Source organism: Leopardus geoffroyi, chromosome D3, assembly GCF_018350155.1.
Source record: "Leopardus geoffroyi isolate Oge1 chromosome D3, O.geoffroyi_Oge1_pat1.0, whole genome shotgun sequence".
Taxonomy (NCBI): domain Eukaryota; kingdom Metazoa; phylum Chordata; class Mammalia; order Carnivora; family Felidae; genus Leopardus; species Leopardus geoffroyi.
Window position 1 is genome coordinate 40,989,625 of NC_059339.1, and position 24,345 is coordinate 41,013,969.

General features: G+C 35.0%; 1 protein-coding gene and 1 long non-coding RNA gene across 2 annotated transcripts in view; one reads left to right on the forward strand and one right to left on the reverse strand.

Annotated features, from left to right (window-relative positions):
- Positions 1–24,345, reverse strand: part of SMCHD1 (structural maintenance of chromosomes flexible hinge domain containing 1) — a 155,758-nt gene that overhangs the window by 22,415 nt on the left and 108,998 nt on the right. Inside the window, exons 35-44 of the mRNA XM_045459462.1 lie at positions 23,927–24,014; positions 22,956–23,087; positions 21,939–22,091; positions 14,006–14,132; positions 13,718–13,837; positions 12,458–12,543; positions 10,262–10,384; positions 6,549–6,739; positions 4,763–4,872; positions 4,231–4,301 (exon numbers count right to left, since the gene is read on the reverse strand). Of these exons, the coding sequence (XP_045315418.1) occupies positions 4,231–4,301; positions 4,763–4,872; positions 6,549–6,739; positions 10,262–10,384; positions 12,458–12,543; positions 13,718–13,837; positions 14,006–14,132; positions 21,939–22,091; positions 22,956–23,087; positions 23,927–24,014 (1,201 nt within the window). The remainder of the gene's footprint in view (positions 1–4,230; positions 4,302–4,762; positions 4,873–6,548; positions 6,740–10,261; positions 10,385–12,457; positions 12,544–13,717; positions 13,838–14,005; positions 14,133–21,938; positions 22,092–22,955; positions 23,088–23,926; positions 24,015–24,345) is intronic.
- Positions 3,724–6,380, forward strand: LOC123588455. Its single transcript, XR_006707852.1, has 2 exons — positions 3,724–3,835; positions 6,123–6,380. It is a non-coding gene; the product is annotated as an uncharacterized LOC123588455 (long non-coding RNA).

A 24,345-nucleotide genomic window follows, 5' to 3' on the forward strand; every position in this document is an offset into this window, starting at 1 on the left:
TTTGCTTTTACGTTCACTATGGAAATTATTTCAGGTTTGAGATAAAGGTGAATTCTTCCAGAGAGAATCTGTTTCCTCCAATCAGATATCTAAGGACACTACCAGTCCAGCACCACGTCAAATCAAATGTTTACCTTAAGATTTTTCAGACCACCCAAGTATTATGAATACAGGTTGCAAACAGACAGAGGCCAATTTATTTATATTGATGAATTCTCAGGAAAATGGTTTGATTTTGTTTTTTTCCCTTTTCCACCTATTGCCAAGGTTCAAAAGAGGTAATTTTCTTGCAGTCTCCAGAGGCACTTGGAGTTGACATCAAAGTGGCAGTTTTTTCTGTTCAACTTACACTAAGGTTTAGCCCTTTGGGGGATCCAGTTTATTGGGAAAGGGATCTTTTATCATATTCCCCACTCTGGTTAAAGCCCTGGGTTTTGTCTCTTACCCTCTGAGTCTCTCAAAGGAATGAAAAATGATGCTCTAGTTCAATTACTTTGACAAATGTTCTCTAGGCAAATCCTGGCTTTAGAGTTCTGTTTATCTGAGTTCCACCTTCACTTAGAAATCTTACTTTCTTGACAGTTCATACCTTAAGATATATAACCTACGTACCCAGAAACAGCCTTTTAGTTTATCTTTGTAGGAATTTCCTCTGAGTTGTCTCTGATAGCCCTCAGTGCCTAGCACTGTGCCTGGTGGTATGCTGGAGTCAGTGTTTATCAGGTCAAGAGAGCAAACTCGCCTGAGCGTCTCATTCAGTGGCTACACATAGGCCACTGGAAATCAGCCATGATAGGAGGATTTACACCTTGGGCAAAAGCTACAAACCAGGGTCCTATCACCCCACTCACCAGAGAGCCAGTTGTTCAACATTTAATAGCATCCACTATGTCTCATACACAGTTAAGTGTCTAAATACTGACTGAACTAGAATCTTCCAGTTATTATCCAATTTGTTACTTCTATTCTCACTAGTAAGCTTTCATGTTGTCATGACATTTAATGGGTATGACTTCTACTCTATAATTTAGGATATATACACATTCTAACCACTACCAGAATATAGTACCTTCTCCATCCATAAGCGTTCGCTGGTACAGTATGTTACAAGTCATTATTGGGCTCCCATGGAAACATTCATCAATATGCCAAATACTACTCCCCAATTAGTTGCGTAATTTTCAGTAATCTCGCTAACTTAGCTCTCCTAAATCAGAGTACATTTATTATTTCTTCTTAACTGGGTGCAAAGAAAAACTTCTCGGTTCTAGTTCTGCCATAAGTGGATGTGATTTGGTACACATCCATGATTTTTCCTGAGCTTAAGAAGAGCCCTTTGAAAAGCCATCCTTCAGAGACTTCTCATTTAGAAAGTGAGAGCATATCATCTCTAAGGTACCCATGATTCTAGAATACACTATTTGTAGATACTGGCTAGTATTTTAAACTGGCCTGTTTTCGCTTACATAATTGCAAATATTCTTACTCATTTTCAGTTATAGTAATCTGAGAGCCTATAATGTTTTTCATACATGTTTACTACCTGGTATTTCCGAACTCCTATATACTTACTAAACTTAATACTTCTTTTGTATCAAAGAATTCAAGACCTCTGGATCTCAGATACAGACAGAACTTTCCTTTACTGGAATTTTACCATATTCCAGGCTCTTAGCTTAATGCTTTATGTGTATTATTTTATTCAATCTCTGGAAGTGCCCTTTGAAAAGCCATCCTTCAGAGGTTTCCTTTTTTGTAAGTAAAACTTAAAAGTAATATAGAAGTGATAATCCTTAGCACATCCAACAGTAGACAACATATTCTTTCAGTTTGTTTAAAGTAACACAAGAATATTTTTAAATTAACTAAAACATTTTTTGAGTATAGCTGACACATATTACATTAGTTTCAAGCTACAATATAGTGATTCGACATCTCTATATGTTATGCTGTGCTAACCATAAGTGTAGCTACCATCTGTCATCATACATCGCTATCACAGTATAACAGACTAAATTCCCTATGATGTCTTTTAATCCCATAGTTTATTCATTCCATAACTGGAAGTCTGTATCTCCCACTCCTCTCTACTCATTTTTCCCTTCCCCTCACCACCATAAGCTTATTCTTTAAGACAGTAACATCTTACACATAATTTTGCAACTTTTCAACAAAATATATTTTACACATCTTCCTTGTTAGGAGAAGGAAATTTATTATATTCTTTTTAACAGCAACATATACTCTACTGTATACATTACTATAATGGAATTGCCCAATTTTAAATGATGGACATTTAAGACTGTTTCCAAAGTTTCCCGTTTTAAATTCTTTTAATACCCTAATAGATATTCTTGTACACATCTTCATATACTTGTGGGAGTGTGTCTGTAAGATAAATTATTTTAACACTTTGTGATGGTATAAAGATGGCTGCAAATTCTTTGCCCCTTCTCCCATGGAGAAGGGAGAGTCTATTCCCACCTCCCCACCTACCCCCTTAGATCTGGGCTGGCCAGATTCTGAGCTATGAAATATACTTTCTGAGGATGGGACTTAAGAGACCTACAGCTTCTGTCTTAACTGCTTGGAACACCCCTTCTTGGAACCCAGATGCCATTTGAAAAAACCCAAGCAGTCACAAGAAGAGACTCACATGAAAAGACCCACGTGTGTCAGCCTACAGCCCCAGCTGAGTGCCCAGCCAGCAGCCAGTATCAACTAGTCAGTATGAGTAGGAGATAAAGTAGGAACTAATTTCAAGGAAATTAATAATAATAAGGGAAATAAAAAAATAAAAATAATTTCAATGAAATATTTCTAACCCTGGACATGCTAGGTGATTTTTCATCTCCAGCCTGCTCAGTAACCAAAATGTTCTTCAAAAAGAAATGAAGAACCTCAGAACAAAGATCAAACCCAGTGCCTCGCCAGTAAAATGTATCCTAAGGGTCAAAATGAAATTAAAGATGTCCCTTTGTTAAGACCTCAGATATAAGGCCCTGCTTCCTAGATTCTTAGGTAGACAAAAGGGTTTCTTAAAAAAAAAAAAATTTGTTTTTAAATAGGTCCACGTCCAGCATGGAGCCCAATGTGGGGCTTGAACTCACAACCCTGAGATCAAGACCTGAGCTGAGATTGAGAGTTGGATGGCTAACTGACTGAGCCACCCAGACACCCCTAAAAATTCTTAATGGCATTATACCACAACACCCTGGGGTGGCAGTTTGAGAACAGTGACAACAGAAGATAGTGCCAGCTGAGCCTCTGACCAGACTCGGCTGAATTCCCAGAAAGTAACCAGCACCAACTGCCAGCTGTGTGAGTGAGGCACTCTGGAGTTCCCACCATCCCAAGTGTAACTAGACAACACTCCAACTAGCTACCACTATTTGGAGACACCCACAGAGACCTGAAAACTAATATGTTGTTATTGTTTAAAGCTACTAACCTTTGCAGTGCTTGCTAGGTAGCAATAGATAACTGAAACATTTATATTGCCAAACTGCCCTTCAAACGTGTTATGGATTGAATTGTGTCCCTCAAAGTTCCTATGTTAATGTCTTAACCCCTCAGGTCCTCAAATGTGATCTTACTTGAAGATAGCGTCTTTATAGAAGTCATCAAATTAAAATGAGGTTATAAGGTTGGGCCCATAATCCAACAAGTGGTGTCTCTATAAGAAGGGGACATAGATACACATGGATGTGAAGAGACACAGGGAGGACTATCCACAAACCAAGGAAGGAGGCCTGGAATAGATCCTTTCCTCACAGCCGTCACAAAGAATCGATACTGCCCACACTTTGAATTTGGATTTCAAGCCTCTGGAAGTGTAAGTCAATGAATTTCTATTGTTTAAGCTTCTTAGTCTGTGGTACTTTGTCAAAGCAGCCCTAACAATAAGAGCTCCATCAAATTACATTTCCACAAACATTATCTGAGAATACTCTTTTTCCAATACCATCATCAACAGCAGATACTAGTTTTGATATAATTTCAAATCCCCCAAACATGTCTCATTTTAATTTGTATCCTGGTCCATTCATTCACATACTGTGTCCAGTTTTATGCTGCTTGTCAATTTGCAGGATTTAAATTGGTTTTGAAAAGGTTAGTCATCTGAACATTATCACAAAATTATTCCTATATAGGGCCTTAAAATGTAAAACTTTAAAAACACACATTAAAAGTAGAGCTAGAAATTAAAAAAAAAATTCAAATACATACCTCTTTTCTGTAATGATTGGCAGCATCCAAATTATCCAAAATAATGGTGTCTCCTAACAGCATACCAAATACTAAAAAAGTTCAATAAATTTTTTAAATTATGATATCTTTGGTCATATTAAAATGTTGGCATACAAAATTTTCTTAGAATGCTGACATCAAAATTTTACCCCTCTAACAAGAAAAAAAAAAGAGAATTAAATATTAATAAAACTAGAACTTATAAAAAAAATAAATAACATAAATTTCCATAACCAGTCATTTGTATATCTGGATCATAAGTCTTAACATCTGTATTATAAAGTCACTATAGGAGCACCTGGGTGGCTCAGTCAGTTGAGTGTCCAACCTCAGATCAGGTCATGATCTCACAGTTTGTGAGTTAGAGCCCCACGCTCGGCTCTTTGCTGATGGTGTGGAGCCTACTACCTTGGATTCTCTATCTTCCTCTCTGCGCCTACCACCCCCCTCACCCCCCACTCTCTCTCAAAAATAAATAAAGTTAAAAAAAAAAATTCACAATTTCCTTTACCTGTTTCACAATGTTCTACGTTGTCTGGAAATGTTAACAAATCTCGGGCAAAGACTGGATCTCCAATGGGTTTAAAATACAATTTTCCATTTCGGTAATGAGGTAGAGGTCTGAATGAAAAGAAATTAAATACTAAAGCAAATATATATTTTTAATTAAAAAACATAATATGAAAAGCATATGTATACGTTGCTTATCATTATTGTGGTCATTTAAATCAATTCCTTATCCACAAGTGACACTCCTAAATGATTAACTATGAGAATAATATATACTATATAAGAATATCTGTTTAGTTTTATCGGTGCTATTAAAATCAATATAAACTGCTGTTGGGTTTAACAAGGAAAAAAGAAAAGCAGCCTCAAAAGTTGCCCCTAAATGAGATGACTATTTCATGTGGAGAGTGGCCCTAGCACGGATGGGGAAAGAGGCAAGGCCCAAGACAGAGACCCATGTGAGGGAGGGAGATCGAGTACTCTGGCTCCCTGTCCTTTCCATACAGGGTACAGAATGAGCAACGGCAGCCCAGAGAGAACAATGAGATTCAAGAGATGGAGGCTAACTAGACTGTCATGACCTTTCCCTTACACATGGTGCTGGTTTTCTCAAATGTTGAAAGTAGGAGCACTGCAGGGTAGGGGTGGCTCTAGGAGCTAGTTATTAACTCAATCTGAGTAAGAGGCACAATACCAGGAATGGAGAGAATAACTAGCTTCTAATGCAAACATTAGCCGCAAATACCAAATTCATACTTTCCCCTAAGTTAAATATTAACTTGGTCTTCACAGATTCTGCAGACAAAAGAAGCCCTCCCAAAGGAAAAATTATTCATACAAAAAGTATTACCCTCAATGAACACAGGAATTACTGGATTTCCTGTGTTGTTTAAAATGAGTACTGACTAGTAGCAAAGTGGGAGATTTTAAAAGCAGACAGATTTGAGTTCAAATTCTGGTTGTTTCCTCAAACCATTTTTAGATTACAAAATGAAATTAATATGTTAGTTTAATAACATTCATATATAATATTAATAGAGGTCCCATTCTCCGTCAAGTCCCTATTCCTACCCAATTGTACAACTTTGTTTGTAAGTCTGAGAAAATTATTCATTAATACTCCATTATACATTTTACTTTGTTTTGTTACCATTTCCTTCTAGTCTTTTAAGCTCAAAATCAGAGTACACATAAAGTATTTTTAAATTTAGATAAAAAATGCCTAATTGGTTTGCATAGTTATTCCTTAAAAACTTACTTTGAAAAGTAAATGAGGAAGTAATTAAAAAAACTAGATTTATATTAAAATAATAATACAACATTCTAACTAGTCTTTTACATTTCAACTTTGCTATTGGCAGTTCCAATGCAGACCTTCTCTACCTAAACGATGACTGCTTATCTTCACAGGACATAAACAGGACAAAAGACATGAATCTACACTCCTACTCCAAATAAAAGAGTTTTGTATTTCATCAATGATATTGACATCCTTCCTGTTACAAAAGCCAAAAACTTGCTTTGGATTTGTGTGTGCATGTGTGACTTATACACAAATAACATTTAATTGGCAAATTAAACATGCCTGGCATATTCGATTAAATTCACTGCAATACTCATCTTAATGAAGTATACTCATTTGTAAAGAAGATAAAGATAACCTAGTTAATGTGGGTCACTGCTCAGTTTGTTTTAGGCATCTTTTACAGAAACCATTTCAAAATTAAGCACTTTGATAACAGAAAAGTGATTTCAGAAAAAAATCATTACTCCCACTTTTTTCTAACCTTTTCCAATCTGGAAGAGTCTTCTTATAAATAGAATCAAGGGGCAACACCTGCTGACGACCTTGGGTTTCATCATAGATACGACGTGCAGCATCGGTGGTCAGGGTGACAACACAGTCCATGTCACTCGCCAGATGCCAAGAAATAACCATTGCAGCTCTGTCATCTTCAATTTGTGCCAGGTGTGCAATCTACAACCCATTTTTTAAAAATCAGGTAAAAAACTTTTAAATATATAAAAATTTGATATTAAGTATTTTAAAAACCCACATCTAAACAGCAAAAACTTTTCTGAAATACTCACATGAAAATTCTCAAACTATAAAAGCTTACTGGCTTAAATAGTTAACGGTCTATTCTGCTATTAAATTTTGGAAAAACTGTTTCACAGAGTAAACTCCTGTAAACTGTGCAAATGAGCAAGGAAAAAATACTTAGAATGTTATTAGCTAATTAATGATATATATGATACCTTCACTACTGGGATAGATCTTAATTGATAAAATAACCATAAAATAATATACACATATGAAGGATTAAGATTCAACTAAACATAAATATAGTTATACATCACATACCCTTCTAAGTAGACACCTCACTCCAATATACAGTATTTCTTTCAGAAAACAAATCTAAATGTCACAAATAAGAATTGTTTCTTCTGCTTATAAGAACACACTGGAACTTAGAATAAACTTACTTTCCTATTTACAAATACTTCAGTATTTGTACATTCTTCTTTTTTAACTTTTTTTTAAATGTTTTTATTTATTTTTGAAGGAGAGAGAGAGACAGAGCATGAACGGGGGAGGAGCAGAGAGAGAGAGAGAGAGAGGGAGACACAGAATTCGAAGCAGGCTCCAGGCTCTAAGCTGTCAGCACAAAGACCGATGCGGGGCTCGAACCCATAAACTGTGAGATCATTACCTGAGCCAAGCCGGACGCTCAACTGACTAAGCCACCCAGGCGCCCCTAGTTACAAACATTCTTGCTCAAAGTCCAACAACATTGAAATTTTGAGTCCAGTTTCAAAACCTCATTCACTGCATCGTTATAGTAGCATCTATCCTTTACTCTTACCTGACCAGGTTGCAAAAACATGCCCTAGCAATGAAAATGTCCTGTCATTGTTAGAAACATCACAATGTCTACTCTTGTATTCCAATCCTCTAAGTTAGTGGAATAAAGGTAAGAGAGATATGCAAAGAAACTAGTACATGTAAATGAAGATTTAAAAAAATGTTCTAACAAACAAAGGGAGGATTAGAAGAGGCAAATCAAAGTAAGTGACCTCATTCTACTTGTGACCACATGTGTGAGGACAGGTGCCCATTCTGTGGTTGTTCTACAAGTACCCTGATCTTATAATTGGGTTATTTCTTAATAAAGATATAATTGGAAGTTCTCACTAGGCTCCTTAACATTACACTTTCTTCTTAAACTTTCAGGTGACGTGAAGTATATATAGGATTTTCTTTTCCAAAAACACAATCCTGTAGAAAACACGAACCATTTTTACTTGTGTACCATATACAGTGTTCTGTTCATTCAAGCTTTAACTATTTTTCAGCTCTTTTAAGCCCACCCTAGCCATTTTTCATGGATGTCATGACTTCTTTCTCAGGAATGGGAGATGAATGGCACTTAAAAGAAAGAAATACAGACGGGATTTCAAGGTATTTAGAATTCAGGAGAGGAAGACTAAAACATCCAAGTTAACTAAGGTATTCACAAGTACAAAAATAAACACATTATAAAGTCTAGGTGAAAAATCTCCTCTTGTCCCTTACTATATTCCTTAATTATTAATTCTAGTTTAGAATTATACCAGAATAAATACAAGAATTTTTTTTTTTTTCCTAGAGGAATCAAGGAAGATTAAGCATAATATGGAGGGAGTAGAAATTTTTCTCTTGATGGTTAGGAGAGGACTTGTATTCTGAGAAGCCAAAGGAGAAATTACGTAAAATGAGATTTCAAAGGTTCTCCCAGATTTTTAAGATCTGTGATGAGAAATATTTGAACGGAAGACTAAAATATATTTATTCTGTTAAAATTTATTTTATGCTTTGGTAAAAATCTTACCTACTGAGCAAGAATTTTGTATCAAATAACCACTGAATGTGTGGACTGTTAGCCTAACATTTAGACTAAGCTTAAATTGTAGGACTGCTTCTTCTACAAAGACTACCTCTTTCTATAAATTCTTTAAATGGGTTCTGAGGAATAACAACTTTAAAAAATATAAATCAGAATCTTATTTTCTAATTTACGAATTTATAACTTAGTTTTTCAATTTTCGTATTTTGGATTTAAGTAATAATGCAACACATTAATGGCAGTGCTACCATTATTGGTTTAGGTAGTACACACAGCTACACACTTTGAGAGTAACCATCACCCTTTCTTTTCACTGTGTAGTTGGCTTGTGGTGCTAGGAAACTGTTTATAAAGAAACTACAATGGGCTTTGGAGTCAGAAAAACCTTGGTTTACGTCTAAGTTCTGCCTCTTACTAACTGTATATTGACAATTAAATTCCTGAACTTCAATATCCTCATGCAAAACCTAGAAATACTATAAAAAACTCATATAGTGGTTGTAAAAGTAGTATGATGCACATAGGCATAAAGAACACTGATTAACATCCAGACTTTGGAGACAGACTCTGCCTGGATTTGAGCCCATGCTCTGCCGCTTACCCCCACATGTAATGTAACCTTGAGCAAGTTTTTTTTTAATCTCTCTACCTCAGTTTCAATTTCCTCAATTTTATTTATTTATTTATTTTTTAACGTTTATTTATTTTTGAGAGACAGAAAAAGACAGAGCATGAATGGGGGAGGAGCAGAGAAGAGAGGGAGACACAGAATCTGAAGTAGGCTCCAGGCTCTGAGCTATTAGCACAGAGCCTGATGTGGAGCTCAAACCCACGAACTGCAAGGTCATGACCCAAGCCGAAGTAGGACGCCTAACCAACTGAGCCCACTCAGGTGCCCCTCAGTTTCCTCACTTTTAAAACAGAGGTAAAAGCAGAAAAGAGAGATGCATATGAAATGGAAAAGTTCAACAAGTAAAACACAAATACGTAACACCACAAACCTTAACATCATTAAGAACTGAAGGTGTTGGGGATATCTACAAGAAAAACGTTCTATAAAACAGAATGTTCAGGATTGAATAATCAAAAGATAAAAATGAAAATGCAATTCATTTGACAAAAGGAAAAACCAAAGAAGCAAAGAATTAAAGAAGGATGGAACGCTTTTGGCAGCAATTATGTATGAAGTTTTCTGCTATTGTTTTTTAAATTCTAGGAGCACCCCAGAATTCACTAACATTATTAGACTGAGAGAAATTCTTACCCTTTTCTTTTGTTGTCTCACTGAGGTTTGAGTCACATGAAAAGGTCTTGGCTACCTATAAAGTCATCTGACATGAAAGCGTCTCTAAGCAGGTAACAAGCCTCGGACTGAGACATACTAATTTCTGTCACAGCCCTCAAAAGTAAGAATTATGGAATTCCACAATTAGGAATTACGCCAGTTTTGAATTCTGCCAAATCACTATTATGGTAATGAGAACAAGTAATTTATGGGAACACATTAAAAAGTACAAAAAAACCTGACACTTTTTATTATGATGTTACTTTAAAACACATTTTAAACATAACATAATAAAATGTACTGCCTCTTAAAAGGCTTAAACACAAACCTTTCCCAAAACATCTCCAGTGGCTTTAGTATAGTTTGGAAGAGTACATGATCTTCTAGGTTTTTTCCTCAGTTCTTCCTGTTCTGATAGTTTTCTTTTCAAAAGTGCTTCAATGTGCGGCATCTGTAATTTGTAAAGAAAAATTAACTATAAGACCAATTACTCCCGTACCAGACATCCCAGAATGACAGCAGAAAAAAATCAACAATCTGGACAACTCAAGAACATAAAGTCATTAAACAGGCATTACTTTAAAAGAATGTGGCTCAATCCCAGACTTTAGCCTCTACTACAAAGCTGTAATCATCAAGACAGCATGGTATTGGCACAAAAACAGACACATAGACCAATGGAATAGAATAGAACCCCAGAACTAGACCCACAAACGTATGGCCAACTCATCTTTGACAAAGCAGGAAAGAACATCCAATGGAAAAAAGACAGTCTCTTTAACAAATGGTGCTGGGAGAACTGGACAGCAACATGCAGAAGGTTGAAACTAGACCACTTTCTCACACCATTCACAAAAATAAACTCAAAATGGATAAAGGACCTGAATGTGAGACAGGAAACCATCCAAACCCTAGAGGAGAAAGCAGGAAAAGACCTCTCTGACCTCAGCCGTAGCAATCTCTTCCTTGACACATCCCCAAAGGCAAGGGAATTAAAAGCAAAAATGAACTACTGGGACCTTATGAAGATAAAAAGCTTCTGCAAAGCAAACAACCAACAAAACTAAAAGGCAACCAACGGAATGGGAAAAGATATTTGCAAATGACATATCGGACAAAGGGCTAGTATCCAAAATCTATAAAGAGCTCACCAAACTCCACACCTGAAAAACAAATAACCCAGTGAAGAAATGGGCAGAAAACATGAATAGACACTTCTCTAAAGAAGACATCCGGATGGCCAACAGGCACATGAACAGATGCTCAACGTCGCTCCTCATCAGGGAAATACAAATCAAAACCACACTCAGATACCACCTCACGCCAGTCAGAGTGGCCAAAATGAACAAATCAGGAGACTATAGATGCTGGAGAGGACGTGGAGAAACGGGAACCCTCTTGCACTGTTGGTGGGAATGCAAATTGGTGCAGCCACTGTGGAAAACAGTGTGGAGGTTCCTCAAAAAATTAAAAATAGACCTACCCTATGACCCAGCAATAGCACTACTAGGAATTTACCCAAGGGATACAGGAGTACTGATGCATAGGGGCACTTGTACCCCAATGTTTATAGCAGCACTCTCAACAATAGCCAAATTATGGAAAGAGCCTAAATGTCCATCAACTGATGAATGGATAAAGAAATTGTGGTTTATATACATAATGGAGTACTACATGGCAATGAGAAAGAATGAAATACGGCCCTTTGTGGCAACGTGGATGGAACTGGACAGTGTGATGCTAAGTGAGATAAGCCATACAGAGAAAGACAGATACCATATGTTTTCACTCTTAGGTGGATCCTGAGAAACTTAACAGAAACCCATGGGGGAGAGGAAGGGAAAAAAAAAAAAAAGAGGTTAGAGTGGAAGAGAGCCAAAGCATAAGAGACTCTTAAAAACTGAGAACAAACTAAGGGTTGATGGGGGGTGGGAGGGAGAGGAGGGTAGGTGATGGGTATTGAGGAGGGCACCTTTTGGGATGAGCACTGGGTGTTGTATGGAAACCAATATGACAATAAACTTCATATATTGAAAAAAAAAAAAAAAAAAAGAATGTGGCTACAGAAATGTAAAGCTTCCACTTCACTGACTTTTTTATCTTAGTTAAGAAATATATAACCTACAATAGGATTTCTCTTTTGTTACACACAAAGAAACAAGTTTAAAAAAAAACCCTATTGTCATGTTCTCTCATTTTCTTTGCCACCACATATACTGGTTATAACTTATGCAGCCCCTTCAATGCAGTTCTCAAATTGGTGGATTATTAATTTCACTTATTGGGGTCATTACATTAGAAATACAAGTTGCAATTTCTTGGAAAAAAGCACTCTATCATTTTGTTAGTCCTTTTAATGGTTAGTAAGTGATTAGACTGCAATCCACATGTCTTGGTACCCCTGCAACAAGAGTGCCTACAACATTCTAAATAAAAATGGATGGCAAAAAAAAAAAAAAAAAAAAAAATTATAGACTAGAATTTAATTAAAAAAAATTTTTTTACATATACTTGGAAACTGTACCTGCTGTGTTGTAGGAATGTCAATATTATGTGTTTTTAGTTCAGTTTGCAACTGAGCCTCTTTTAATTTTGCTTCTTCAACTCGGCCTAAAATTAAAAACAAAGAAACCTGTATCAATTTGTAATAACCCCAAAAGACAGTTTTTGAAAAATATTTTCAATCTCTTGTTTTTTTTCCTTTTTGATTGATGCTAAAGTAAAATATATAGTAATTATTTTAGAAATTCAAAATGAAAAGAAGTCTAAAATTAAGATTTGGATCTAATACACAAAAATAAAAAACAAATTCAATAGGGTTATGGAAGATATTATATACTACACAAAAATAAAAAATACACAAAATAAAAAACAAATTCAATACGGTTAAGGAAGATATTATATACTAATACTGCAAACTCCAAGTAATCTTAGATAAATCGTTTAATTCTAATCCACATGACTATACATAACTTTTACATAATTGCCTAAAGGTTGTGACAAGAACCAAATAAGGCTTTATAAAAAGAATTTTTACTGCTACTACTGACGTATTATCATCATCCTATTTAGCTCTAAATATCATTCATCTTAGATATACAAAAGTGTGTACTCTGAGGCAGGCAGAACAAATTTGTTGGTTAATGGTTCAACATTTTAATTATGTAATTAACACAAAGCCAAAAGCCATAGTGAAAAAATAAGACAAGTGGAAAAACATAAATGATTCAACAAATGCCTTATCTTAACAATATTCAAAATTTATTAAAAATTGCAGCAAACGTTGTGTGCACTGACTTATAAGTAACTTATGTATTTCTATACAAGTGTGTGCTGCCCTGTACACCTCCATGGTGTGACATACTTCAGATATTTTAAGTAAAATACAAGACTCAATACATGACTCAAACTAAAAATTAAAATACCTATCACTTCCGCAGTAATAATGTCTTTCAGTATCTTTTGCCAGAACCTGAAGCTGGATATAAACATCATTATCACGTCAAAAGCCTTAAATTTATACAGATTTCTAATAAAAAAAAAATTTCAAATTTTTATAGGTACGCAGAATATAAATTTATTTAAAATGATGGAATACATCATCCTAAGACCAAATAACTAATAAGGTATTATTGCCTTACTTACACCATTGTTGCAGTGTTCTGCAGTTTACTTGTAGTTCAGGAAAGCAAACAATTTTTGTTTTTCATGGTCTCAACTTTCTGCCTTACATTCCCCCAAACCAATTTTTTTTTTTATTACCTTTGAATACAAAATGACTTACACTTCATTTCATCAAGAAGCTGTTTGCTGGCTTCAAATAAACTTCTGTACATTATAATATTCTTAGATACCTGGTCCTTTTCTTTTGTAAGTGCTGCCATTTGTTGCTGCTTCTTAACATCTAAGAAAAACATTCAGATGATTTACTTCAAACAATCCTAAAATTGTGACTTTTCCAAAATATGTCATAATTAGAGAACTAAAAAGCACCAGGTTAATGGAAAGCAAAACAAGGTTATCTGAAGAACCACAAGAATAAGAAAAATGCTCTATTTTCCCAAAATCTTACCATTATAAAACATAAAGGGTAGGATATATGGTTCTAATGTTCTTGATAGAGCAGGTAGCTGAGGCTCAAATATAATAAAATATTCAGTACTATCCCTTCCAGGACTACTTTCTGCCAGCACTAGATTCTGTAAAAAGAAAAAAACAAAACAAAACAAAAAAAAAACAGTAAGGAAAAACAAGATTTAAGAATGTATTTGTCAACGTATAAATGTTATGTATCTCACTGTCTTCTATTTCCAAGTGGTAAACGTTCAAGGCAAAAGGCATTGACTGATCCTTAAGATCCATTAAACATTCACTAAAACATCAGCACCACTCAAGACATAAAACTTTTTACCTTTTGGTACTGGTTTGAAAGTCAAATGATCTTATCAATAAATACATTATACAAAAATTATATATAATAGATAATTATAAAAAAAAGTATCTTTTCTTTCAGAACGCAAGTATCAATGGCCACTTACTGTCTTGACCTGCAAAGTCTTCTTGATGCCAACCTTTAAGAAGTTGAAGCAGTGTGAAACAGTTGATGGCATGAAAGTTATAAAAACAATCACAAAGATATGCCCAAAGCCCAATGCTGAGTTTAAGTTACAGCTGTTACCATGGAAGTAGACCCACTAGTCCCAGGTGACCAAACAAAAGATCCTAAAAAGCTTGAAAGATTTGTTTTCTTTTTAATTATATTTTCATTAATGCACACACAAAAACACTTCTGATATATTTTAGCTTAAGACCATAGCACATAACAATACTGCAAATTATAGTTACCTCCTAAATTATTTATTACATTCTTATAGGAAACAAGGATACTAGCTGTTTCACTAGTAGTTTTACACTACTAGTACAATTCACTGATAGAGAAGTAGAATTTTTAAAAGTTTACATTGATAAAAATAGTGTAGAAAAATCCATGAAATAAAATTACAAATAAACTACAGATAACAATTTTCTTTCCAAGGAATACAGAATACAAGCCCACCATTAAACCAAGGCGCAATCACAATTTCTGAAAATTGTTTTCAATGTATTTACATGAATAGTCGCACAAAAATAAAATACAAGTCACATTTTAAAAATATATAAACTGAACTTCATAGTTCAGCAGTTGGCTTTTAGCAAGGAGTCTGACTTGTTGGATCAATGCAAGTGAATGTCTAGATAGCACTTCGTAAAATTTATGGAATAGTACAGGTATACTACACTATATCCTCTCATCAGGTGAACAATTTGCTTACAAATTTTAAACTAGTATTTATAAATACAGCAAAGAAAATATCTTTCAGTATTTCTATGTATGTTCTCTAGAATAATGAGAAACAGAACTCATTAAAAACACTATTTTAATAGGTACTATCAAATTTCCCTTCAAAAAGCCCATCAATTTATCCTCTCATCATTAGAGTGTAAAAATACCTAGTTTCCCTGAGGCTGGCCAACACTTAATTATCAAGTTTCCCCCCTCCACCCAATGAAATGGATTAAAAAGAACCAGTCATTATTGGTTAGCATGTCTCTGACTGGTGTTAAGGTTATGCTTCTTGTTTATTGGCCCTTTATATTTTCTCTTCCATTAACTGCCTGCTCATATTCTTCAGTGATTTATTTTTCTACTAGATTGTCTTTTTTCTTATTGATTTGCAGGAAGTTCTTAAGGAGATTTAGAAATATGTTTAATATACCTAACCCAATACTGGTGTGAGTGCACTGCAGTATTTCTACACAATTTAATTAAAAACATTTTTATTGTACAGTCATATAATGAATCTCTACATGCCCACCCTTCAGGGTCAATAATTATCAATATATTGCCACTATTCTTCTAATTCTGTTCAAGATAAGATTATGGTACATAAAGTTTTAACTTTTTATGTAGTTAAATATAAAATCTTTTCTTTTATGTATTACTACGGAGGCCCTTCCTGGAGCACCTGGGTGGTCAGTCAGTTATGCATTCAACTTCAGCTCAGGTTGTGACCTCAGGTTGTGACCAAACAGTTCATGAGTTTGAGCACCGCATCGGGTTCTCTACTGTCAGCTTGGAGCCTGGAGCTGTGTCTCCTGCTCTCAAAAATAAATAAACATAAAAAAAAAAAAAAAAAAAAAAAAAGAAAGAGAAGGCCCTTCCTATTTTAAAGTTTTATGGTTTGTAACCTCTGATGTACAGCTTAGCAAGAGAAAAGGATACAAAGTATAATGGAAATGAAGAGAACTGAAGAGTCCATTAGTGGATCCAAGCATAAATGGGAATTTGGAATATGGGGAATGAACAAATCCATAGCGGAATAAAAGTTAGAAATCTTTTTCAGAAATTTCTAGGGGCACCTAGGTGGCTCAGTCAGTTAAGCGTCCAACTCTTGATTTTGGCTCAGGTCATGATCTTATAGTTTGTGTGTTTGAGCCCTGCGTTAGGCTCTGCACTGATAGTGTGGAGCCTACTTGGGATTCTCTCTCCCTGCCCCTCCCCCTGCTGTGCTCTGTCTCTCTCCCTCTAAATAAATAAACTTAAAAAATTTTCTTAATGTTTACTTTTAGGAGAGAGAGAGAGAGAGAGACAGAAACAGAGACAGAGTGTGAGTGGGGGAGGGGCAAAGAGAGAGGGAGACACAGAATCTGAAGCAGGCTCCAGGCTCCGAGCTGTCAGTACAGAGCCCGAAGCAGGGCTTGAAACCATGAACTGTGAGATCATGACCTGAGACTAAGTCAGACACGTAACCCAGGCGCCCAAAAATAAGCTTAAAAAAAAGAAAGTCTTAAAAAAAAGAAAGTCTTAAAAAAAAAAAAAGAAACTTCTAGATCATACCTCAAGATCATAAAAGCCATATATGAATGACCCAATGCAAATATCATCCTCAATGGGGAAAAACTGAGAGCTTTATCCCTAAGGTCAGCAACAAGACAGGGATGTCCACTCTCACCACTGTTATTCAACATAGTATTGGAAGTCTTAGCCTCTGCAATCAGACAACACAAAGAAATAAAAAGCATCCAAATCAGCCAGTAGGAGGTCAAACTTTTGCTCTTCACAGATGATGTGATCTATATGAAAAACCCAAACATTCCACCAAAAAACTGCTAGAACTGATTTATGAATTCAGCAAAGTTTTAGGATAGAAAATCAATGCACAGAAATCGGCTGCATTCCTATACACAATAGTGAAGCAACAGAAAGAGAAATCAAGAAATAGATCCCATTTACAATCGCCAAAAACCATAAAATACCCAGGAATAAATCTAACTTAAAGAGGTGAAAAATCTATACGCTGAAAACTATACAAAGCTTATGAAAGAAATTGAAGACACAAAAAAATGGAAAAAGATTCCATGCTCCTGGATAGGAACAACAAATATTGTTAAAAATGTCGATACTACACAAAGCAATCTACATATTCAATGCAATCCCTATTAAATAACACCAGCATTCTTCACAGAGCTAGAACAAATAATCCTAAAATCTGTATGGAACCAGAAAAGACCCCGAATAGCCAAAGCAATCTTGAAAAAGAAAACCAAAGCAGGAGGCATCACAATCCCAGACTTTATTCAAGTTATACTACAAAGCTGTAATCATCAAGACAGTATGGTACTGGCATAAGAACACACACTCAGATCAGTGCAACAGAATAGAGAACTCAGAAATGGACCCATAAATGTATGGCCAACTAATCTCTGACAAAGCACGAAAGAATGTCCAATGGAATAAAGACAGTCTCTTCAACAAGTAGTGCTGGGAAAAATGGACAGCGACATGCAAAAGAATGAACCTAGACCACTTTCTTACACCGTACACAAAAATAAACTCAAAATGGATGAAAGACCTAAATGTAAGACAAAGAGCCATCAAAATCCTCGAGGAGAAAGCAGGCAAAAACCTCTTTGATCTTGGCCGCAGCAACTTCTTACTCAACACGTCTCTGGAGGCAAGGGAAACAAAAGCAAAAATGAACTACTGGGACCTCATCAAAATAAAAAGCTTCTTTCTGCACAGCAAAGCAAACAATCAGCAAAACTAAAAGGCAACTGACAGAAAGGGAGAAGATATTTGCAAACAACATATCAGACAAAGGGTTAGTATCCAAAATCTATAAAGAACTTATCAAACTCAACACCAAGAAAATAAATAATCCAGTGAAGAAATGGGCAAAAGACATAAATAGACACTTCTCCAAACAAGTCATCCACATGGCCAACTGACACACGAAAAAATGCTCAACATCATTCATCATCAATACAAATCAAAACCACAATGAGATACCACCCTACACCTTCAGAATGGCTAACATTAACAACTCAGGCAACAACAGATGTTGGTGAGGATGCAAAAAAAAGAGAATCTCTTTTGCATTGCTGGTGGGAATGCAAGCTGGTGCAGCCACTCTGGAAAACAGTATGGGGGTTCCTCAAAAAATTAAAAATAGAACTACCCTATGACCCAGCAATTGCACTACTAGGTATTTATCCAAGAGATACAGGTGTGCTGTTTCAAAGGGACACATGCACCCCCATGTTTATAGCAGCACTATCAACAATAGCCAAAGTATGGAAAGAGCCCAAATGTCCCATCGATGGATGAATGGATAAAAAAGATGTGGTGTGTGTGGTGTGTGTGTGTGTATACATTCCAAAAGAATGAAATCTTGCGATTTGCAACTACGTGGATGGAACTGGAGGGTAATACGCTAAGTGAAACTAGTCAGCCAGAGAAAGACAAATATCATATGACTTCACTCATATGAGGACTTTAAGAGATGAAACAGATGAACATAGGGAAGGGAAACAAAAATAATATAAAAACAGGGAGGGGGACAAAACATAAGAGACTCTTAAATATGGAGAACAGAGGGTTACTGGAGAGGGTGTGGAAGGGTGGATGGGCTAAATGGGTAAGGGGCAGTAAGGAATCTACTCCTGAAATCATTGTTGCACTATGTGCTAACTCGTTTGGATGTAAATTAAAATAAATTAATTAATTAATTAAGAAATTTCTAGATGACATAAGCAATAAAGAGAATTAGAAAACAACTTGAACAATAAGCTTAGATTATAACCTGAATTAAACAATACACATTCTTTTCAATCAAATGTGGAACATTTAATTATAATTAACCATTATATTATTGTTATATTAACAAATAACTAGTCTTGTTCTGAGCCAGTATTTCCTAAATGTCCATATTGACGAGAACTACCTGCTTGTTATATCAGATTCCAGAGCCCCTATCTTAGACCTAATAAATCAACAGCTGGGCCAGAAGCCAAGAAGGACTTGAGAGTTTTCTGCTTATTCAGTGGGATATTAGGAACCTCTAGTGGAAAGTCATATGAATGACATGAAGCTTAGGTTCTATATATGCAGCTGCAAGGGAATAGCTTAAGTCACCATCTTAACCTCATAAATATGTACAGCCAGAGTAGCAATTTCAAATGCCTACAAGGGGAGGGGAGGTCAAGGAAACAAGACAAAGGTAAGTGGGCTAGGTGTATTCTTCCAACACAAACCTACTTTGCACATTAAAAATGTTTTCTTTGTCTTTCAACATGTGGCTTTCATTACCTAATTTTTGTTAGGGTACAAGAAAATTTCACTTTTACTCTCTACTATAACAAAAATAAAAGAACAAGTGTGAATATAAGTAACAAATGACAACTGCCCTCAATGTCAAGAGATAAAAACAAGTGGCATGAATACAAGGGACTGGAAAATCCTTCTGCCCTAAGAGAATCATAGTCCAGTATTGCCAGATCTTTAGAATTCTCCAAATAAATCAGAGATGCAGATCATTATGTAAAACCTCCAGAACTTCAAATACTGGAAACTAATTAAGATGGAAATGCTGTAATGGTCTGTCACCGACAGACTAACCAATACATTTACTGCAGGCCAGGTGCAAGCAGGCAGGCTCCCCAATTTTAAGCCTAATGTTATTAAAACAATGTAGTATTGGCACTGGATTAGATAAAAAGATGAACACTGGCAACAATAAAAAAAATACCAGAAAGATGGGGTGCCTGGGTGGGTCAGTCGACTGAGCATCCAACTCTTGATTTCAGCTCAGGTCATAATCCCAGGGATGTGGAATCAAGCCCTGCATATTGGGCTCCACACTGAGCATGGAGCCTACTTAAGATTCTACCTCTGCCCCTCCATGCTGTGTGCATGCGCATCCTCTCTCTCTCTCTCTCAAAAACAGATATAGGGGCACCTGGGTGGCTCAGTCAGTTAGCGTCTAAATCTTGATTTAGGCTCAGGTCATGATCTCATGTGGGATCCAGCCCTCCTGCATCAGGCTCTGCACTGACACTGCAGAGGCTGCTTGAGATTCTTTCTCCTTCTCTTTCTGCCCCACCCTGCCGCTTCCTCTTTCTCTCTCAAAATAAACAAACATTAAAAAATAAATAAATATAAGAAAGGTGACATTTCAGATTTACAGGTACAGGAAGAATTATTCAATAAATGATACCAAGAAATTTAATGAATTTGAAAAATGTTAAAAATAATCAACAGATTAATGGCATAAGAGTACTAGGGCAGGAATTGTGGACATAATCCTTTCTGCACTCCAGTATAAACAAAGCTAAAATCTAAAAAACAAAATCAGGAAACAATCCTTATATACAAAAGAACATAATTATCTGTAATATAAAATTATGAAAATGATGAATATTCCAAAAGACAAAGCATCAAGGGACAATCCTAAAAAGATAAAGAACAAGAAAAATATTCAACCTCACTAATAACAAAATATTTTTTTAAATATAGGAAACTTGGGTTAGAGTTCCAAAAATCATTCATATTTAGGGCTGGTAATATTATGAAGGTAAATACACATTATTTCTGGTGGGAATGTAAACTAAACAGCAATTGGCAATATCTACCTACCAAAAGGCTTAAAATTCTGCCTCCAATTCTACTTCTAGCAATTTCTAAAACAAATAATCAGACATGCAAAAGGATGTACACAGAAGAAACCTGATGAAAGCATTGTTGATAACAAGCTTTGGAAAGCAACTAAATTTCCACTTAGGACTGATTAAATTATGATCATAACACAATGACGTAAGTTTATACGTACTGATAAAATATGCCATGGATGTGTTAAATAAAATTTTTATAAAAGCACAGTTTTCTATTAATGAAATTTTATACCCTACTCACGTATATAAATAATATACACATGGGGTATCTGTGCAGTGTTTGTGTATATACAGAAGTCTGTAAGGTAAGTCTCACTAAATTGCTAATCAACATTATCTCTGAAGGGTGATAAAATAGTGATTGTTTTTGAAGTTTATGCACTGTGTATTTTTTATACAAGTAAAAGTATTTCCATTTTGAAAAATAAAAGTAACAAAGATAAGCTTTTTATAAAATTTTTTCTAGATATGTATATATTTTTTAAATATTTATTTTGAGAGAAAGAAAGAGAGCACAAGCAGGGGAGGGACAGAGATAGAGAATCCCAAGCAGACTCCATGCTGTTAGCCCAGAGTCCAACTTGGGTTCCATCTCAGCAACTGTGAGATCATGACCTGAGCCAAAATCAAGATTCAGATGCTTAACTGACTGAGCCCCTCAGGTGCCTTGATATATGTATATATTTTACCTGGGCTATATTATATTCTATTTCTATCCACAGAATGGTAACTTTTCAATGAAACACAAATATATTATCACCAAAGCTAAAAATCACTACAATCAGAGAAAAGAGTCATCCATAGGGAAAAAGAGGTTCTTGCTTATAGTAAGAATGATCCTGGGTCCAATGTGTAATAGCTTACAGCAAAATCACAAAGTATTTCCACTGACTTTTCAATTTAATGCTATACTTAGAACATCTTCATAGTTATATACACAAAAGAACGGGTATTTAACTCTGTGGTTTATAATATTAAATACAGAAATATTATCTACCAGAAGACATAAAAATTACCGTGATTTCAGCTGAGCCTTTCACAAAGGGAAATTCCAGCGTTCTAACTTTCCCAATAAAGAGTGGTGTATCTGTATCTTCCTCATTAGAACCTTTAATTGTAGCTACTACAGTGCCAACCAAATCAATTCCAGTTTGATTATTGTAGTCATCCTTCAAGTAAACAAAAGATAAATTAGAAGAACTGGTAAGGAGATTAAATCCAGAAAAGGAAATGAATGTATCAGAAATACAATATAAACTCTAAATATCTAATTATCATCATCCTTCTTACTCCACAGAATTCAGTTCTTGGATTAAGAGCTCCACAGGCAGAAAATAATCTGAGAAACTGTAAAAGAACCAGAGGCTTCCATCTAATATAATGATTTATAACTTTCTATATTAAAAGGACTCCCATTTTTAAAATTTCACCTTGTCTTTTACTTTTATTCATCTATTGATCTAGGAAGAGAAGAATGATTCACCCGTCTAAAACAGCAAAAAACTTTCTGAAAGGAGTTAAGTATCCCACCAGCAAAATTTTCCATAAAGGTGAAGTCGGCTACTGTGTTTTACGTATTTTTGTTAATATTCTCAGCAGCTCTATTGCTGCTTACTCTCTCGGTAATAAGAAGCTTTAAAGAGCTCATTGTGATCAATCATCAGAGCATATCTCTCAAAAATAATTATTTCCTTCTGTCCCAATAGTGAAATGGACACTGAGGAATCAATTTACTTCACACATATTCATAATACATACATGAAAGAAAGGTATGTATTAGGAAAGGTAGGCAAATTCCTGCATTTTTGAGTCAGTCCTACTTAGTATATCTGGATATATTTTATGTATAATGTTACACATTCTCTGTATTCCAATACAAAGGTGTTTATAAACATTTCATTCACCCACACAAATTTTCCATATTATCTTAAACTGAATAATTAAGGTCTAACTCTATAAATAACTATTCTGTACACTAAAACTAGAAATAATTTTTCTTATTCTTTGCAATTTTGGAAGTAAATAAACATTACCGTAATAATAAGATGTAAATCTTTGGCCAAGGTCCTACTGGCAACTGAACGAACATTTGAAACAGCTGGTGTAGCTGGCTGGATTTTAGGAACTAACTTCACAGGTTCATTAGGTAGAACATCAACTATAATCTTACAAAACAAAAGCAGCATTGTGATGAATAATATATTGATGGTTTAGTATTTAAGAGTAAGACAAGAAATAATGCTAGCATATACTAAATAAAATGAAATGTTACCTTCTAAAATAGATTTTCTTAATCTCCTAAACTTGGAATCAACTTACTTTTTAAATTCAGAAAAGATAAATTCAGAGATAAATTTTTGCATGTTAACAGTCATCTAAGAACAAATTTAGAGGGATTTAAAAATACAGACAATTTTGGGGGCACCTGGGTGGCTCAGTCAGTTAAGCGTCTGATTCTAGATTTCGGTTCAGGTCATGATCTCAGGGTTTCATGAATTTAAGCCCTGCATGGGGTCTGTGCTGACAGCGTGGAGCCTGCTTGAGATTCTCCCTCTTTCTCTGCTCCTCCCTCACTCAACTCTCTCACAATAAATAAATAAACTTTAAAAAAAAACAGATTTTAAAAAATTTAGTACACTAAGATATTGAATGGAGATGATGTATATCAAAATTACTTTAAATTTCATTATTCAGAATTACTAGTATCTAAAATGTTATTAACTGAAAAATTTTCATGTATGGTTGATAGAAGTAACCTTATCATGATATACACTAAAATGCCTACTGGAGTCTTTGAAATAAAGAGAAATGGAAAAAGTAATTTCTACATCAGGTCATATTATTGAACATAATTTAAATATATTCTTTTCTAATAGTCCTGAAAATTGCACTATTTATACTTTGCATCCAATAATTAATTCATTTTTAAAACAAAACCTTTTCATTCCTACACTAGTCAAGAAAATGTAAAGCTAACTATAGTATATAAAAAGAGTAAGCAAACCTGTTCACTGTTAAGAATATTTGCTTTATCCATCATAAAACCAAACTGGATACAATAGGTCCCCACTTTGTTAGGAATTGCTTTATCCCTAAGTTAGAAAGAAAGAGAAGATCACTGACAACTTTTAATTAAAAAGAGAAGGAATTCAAAGCATCAACATATTCCGTTCCTTCCACAAAATGCATACAAAAACAATTACTATTACTAAATTTGCCTTCATTCAACAAATATTTCCCATAATATCAAGCTTTACTCCAGGTCTGTCTTACCTGGATATTCTTTCTCAAAATACCCAGAAACGAAGCTCTGGATATGGCAAAAGTTCACAAGAACAGGAATATAAAGCTGACAAACTAGTAAACACAAAAATGCTGAGTTAATGTGTCAAGTGAATTTTGCCTTGTTTCTACAAAATAAAT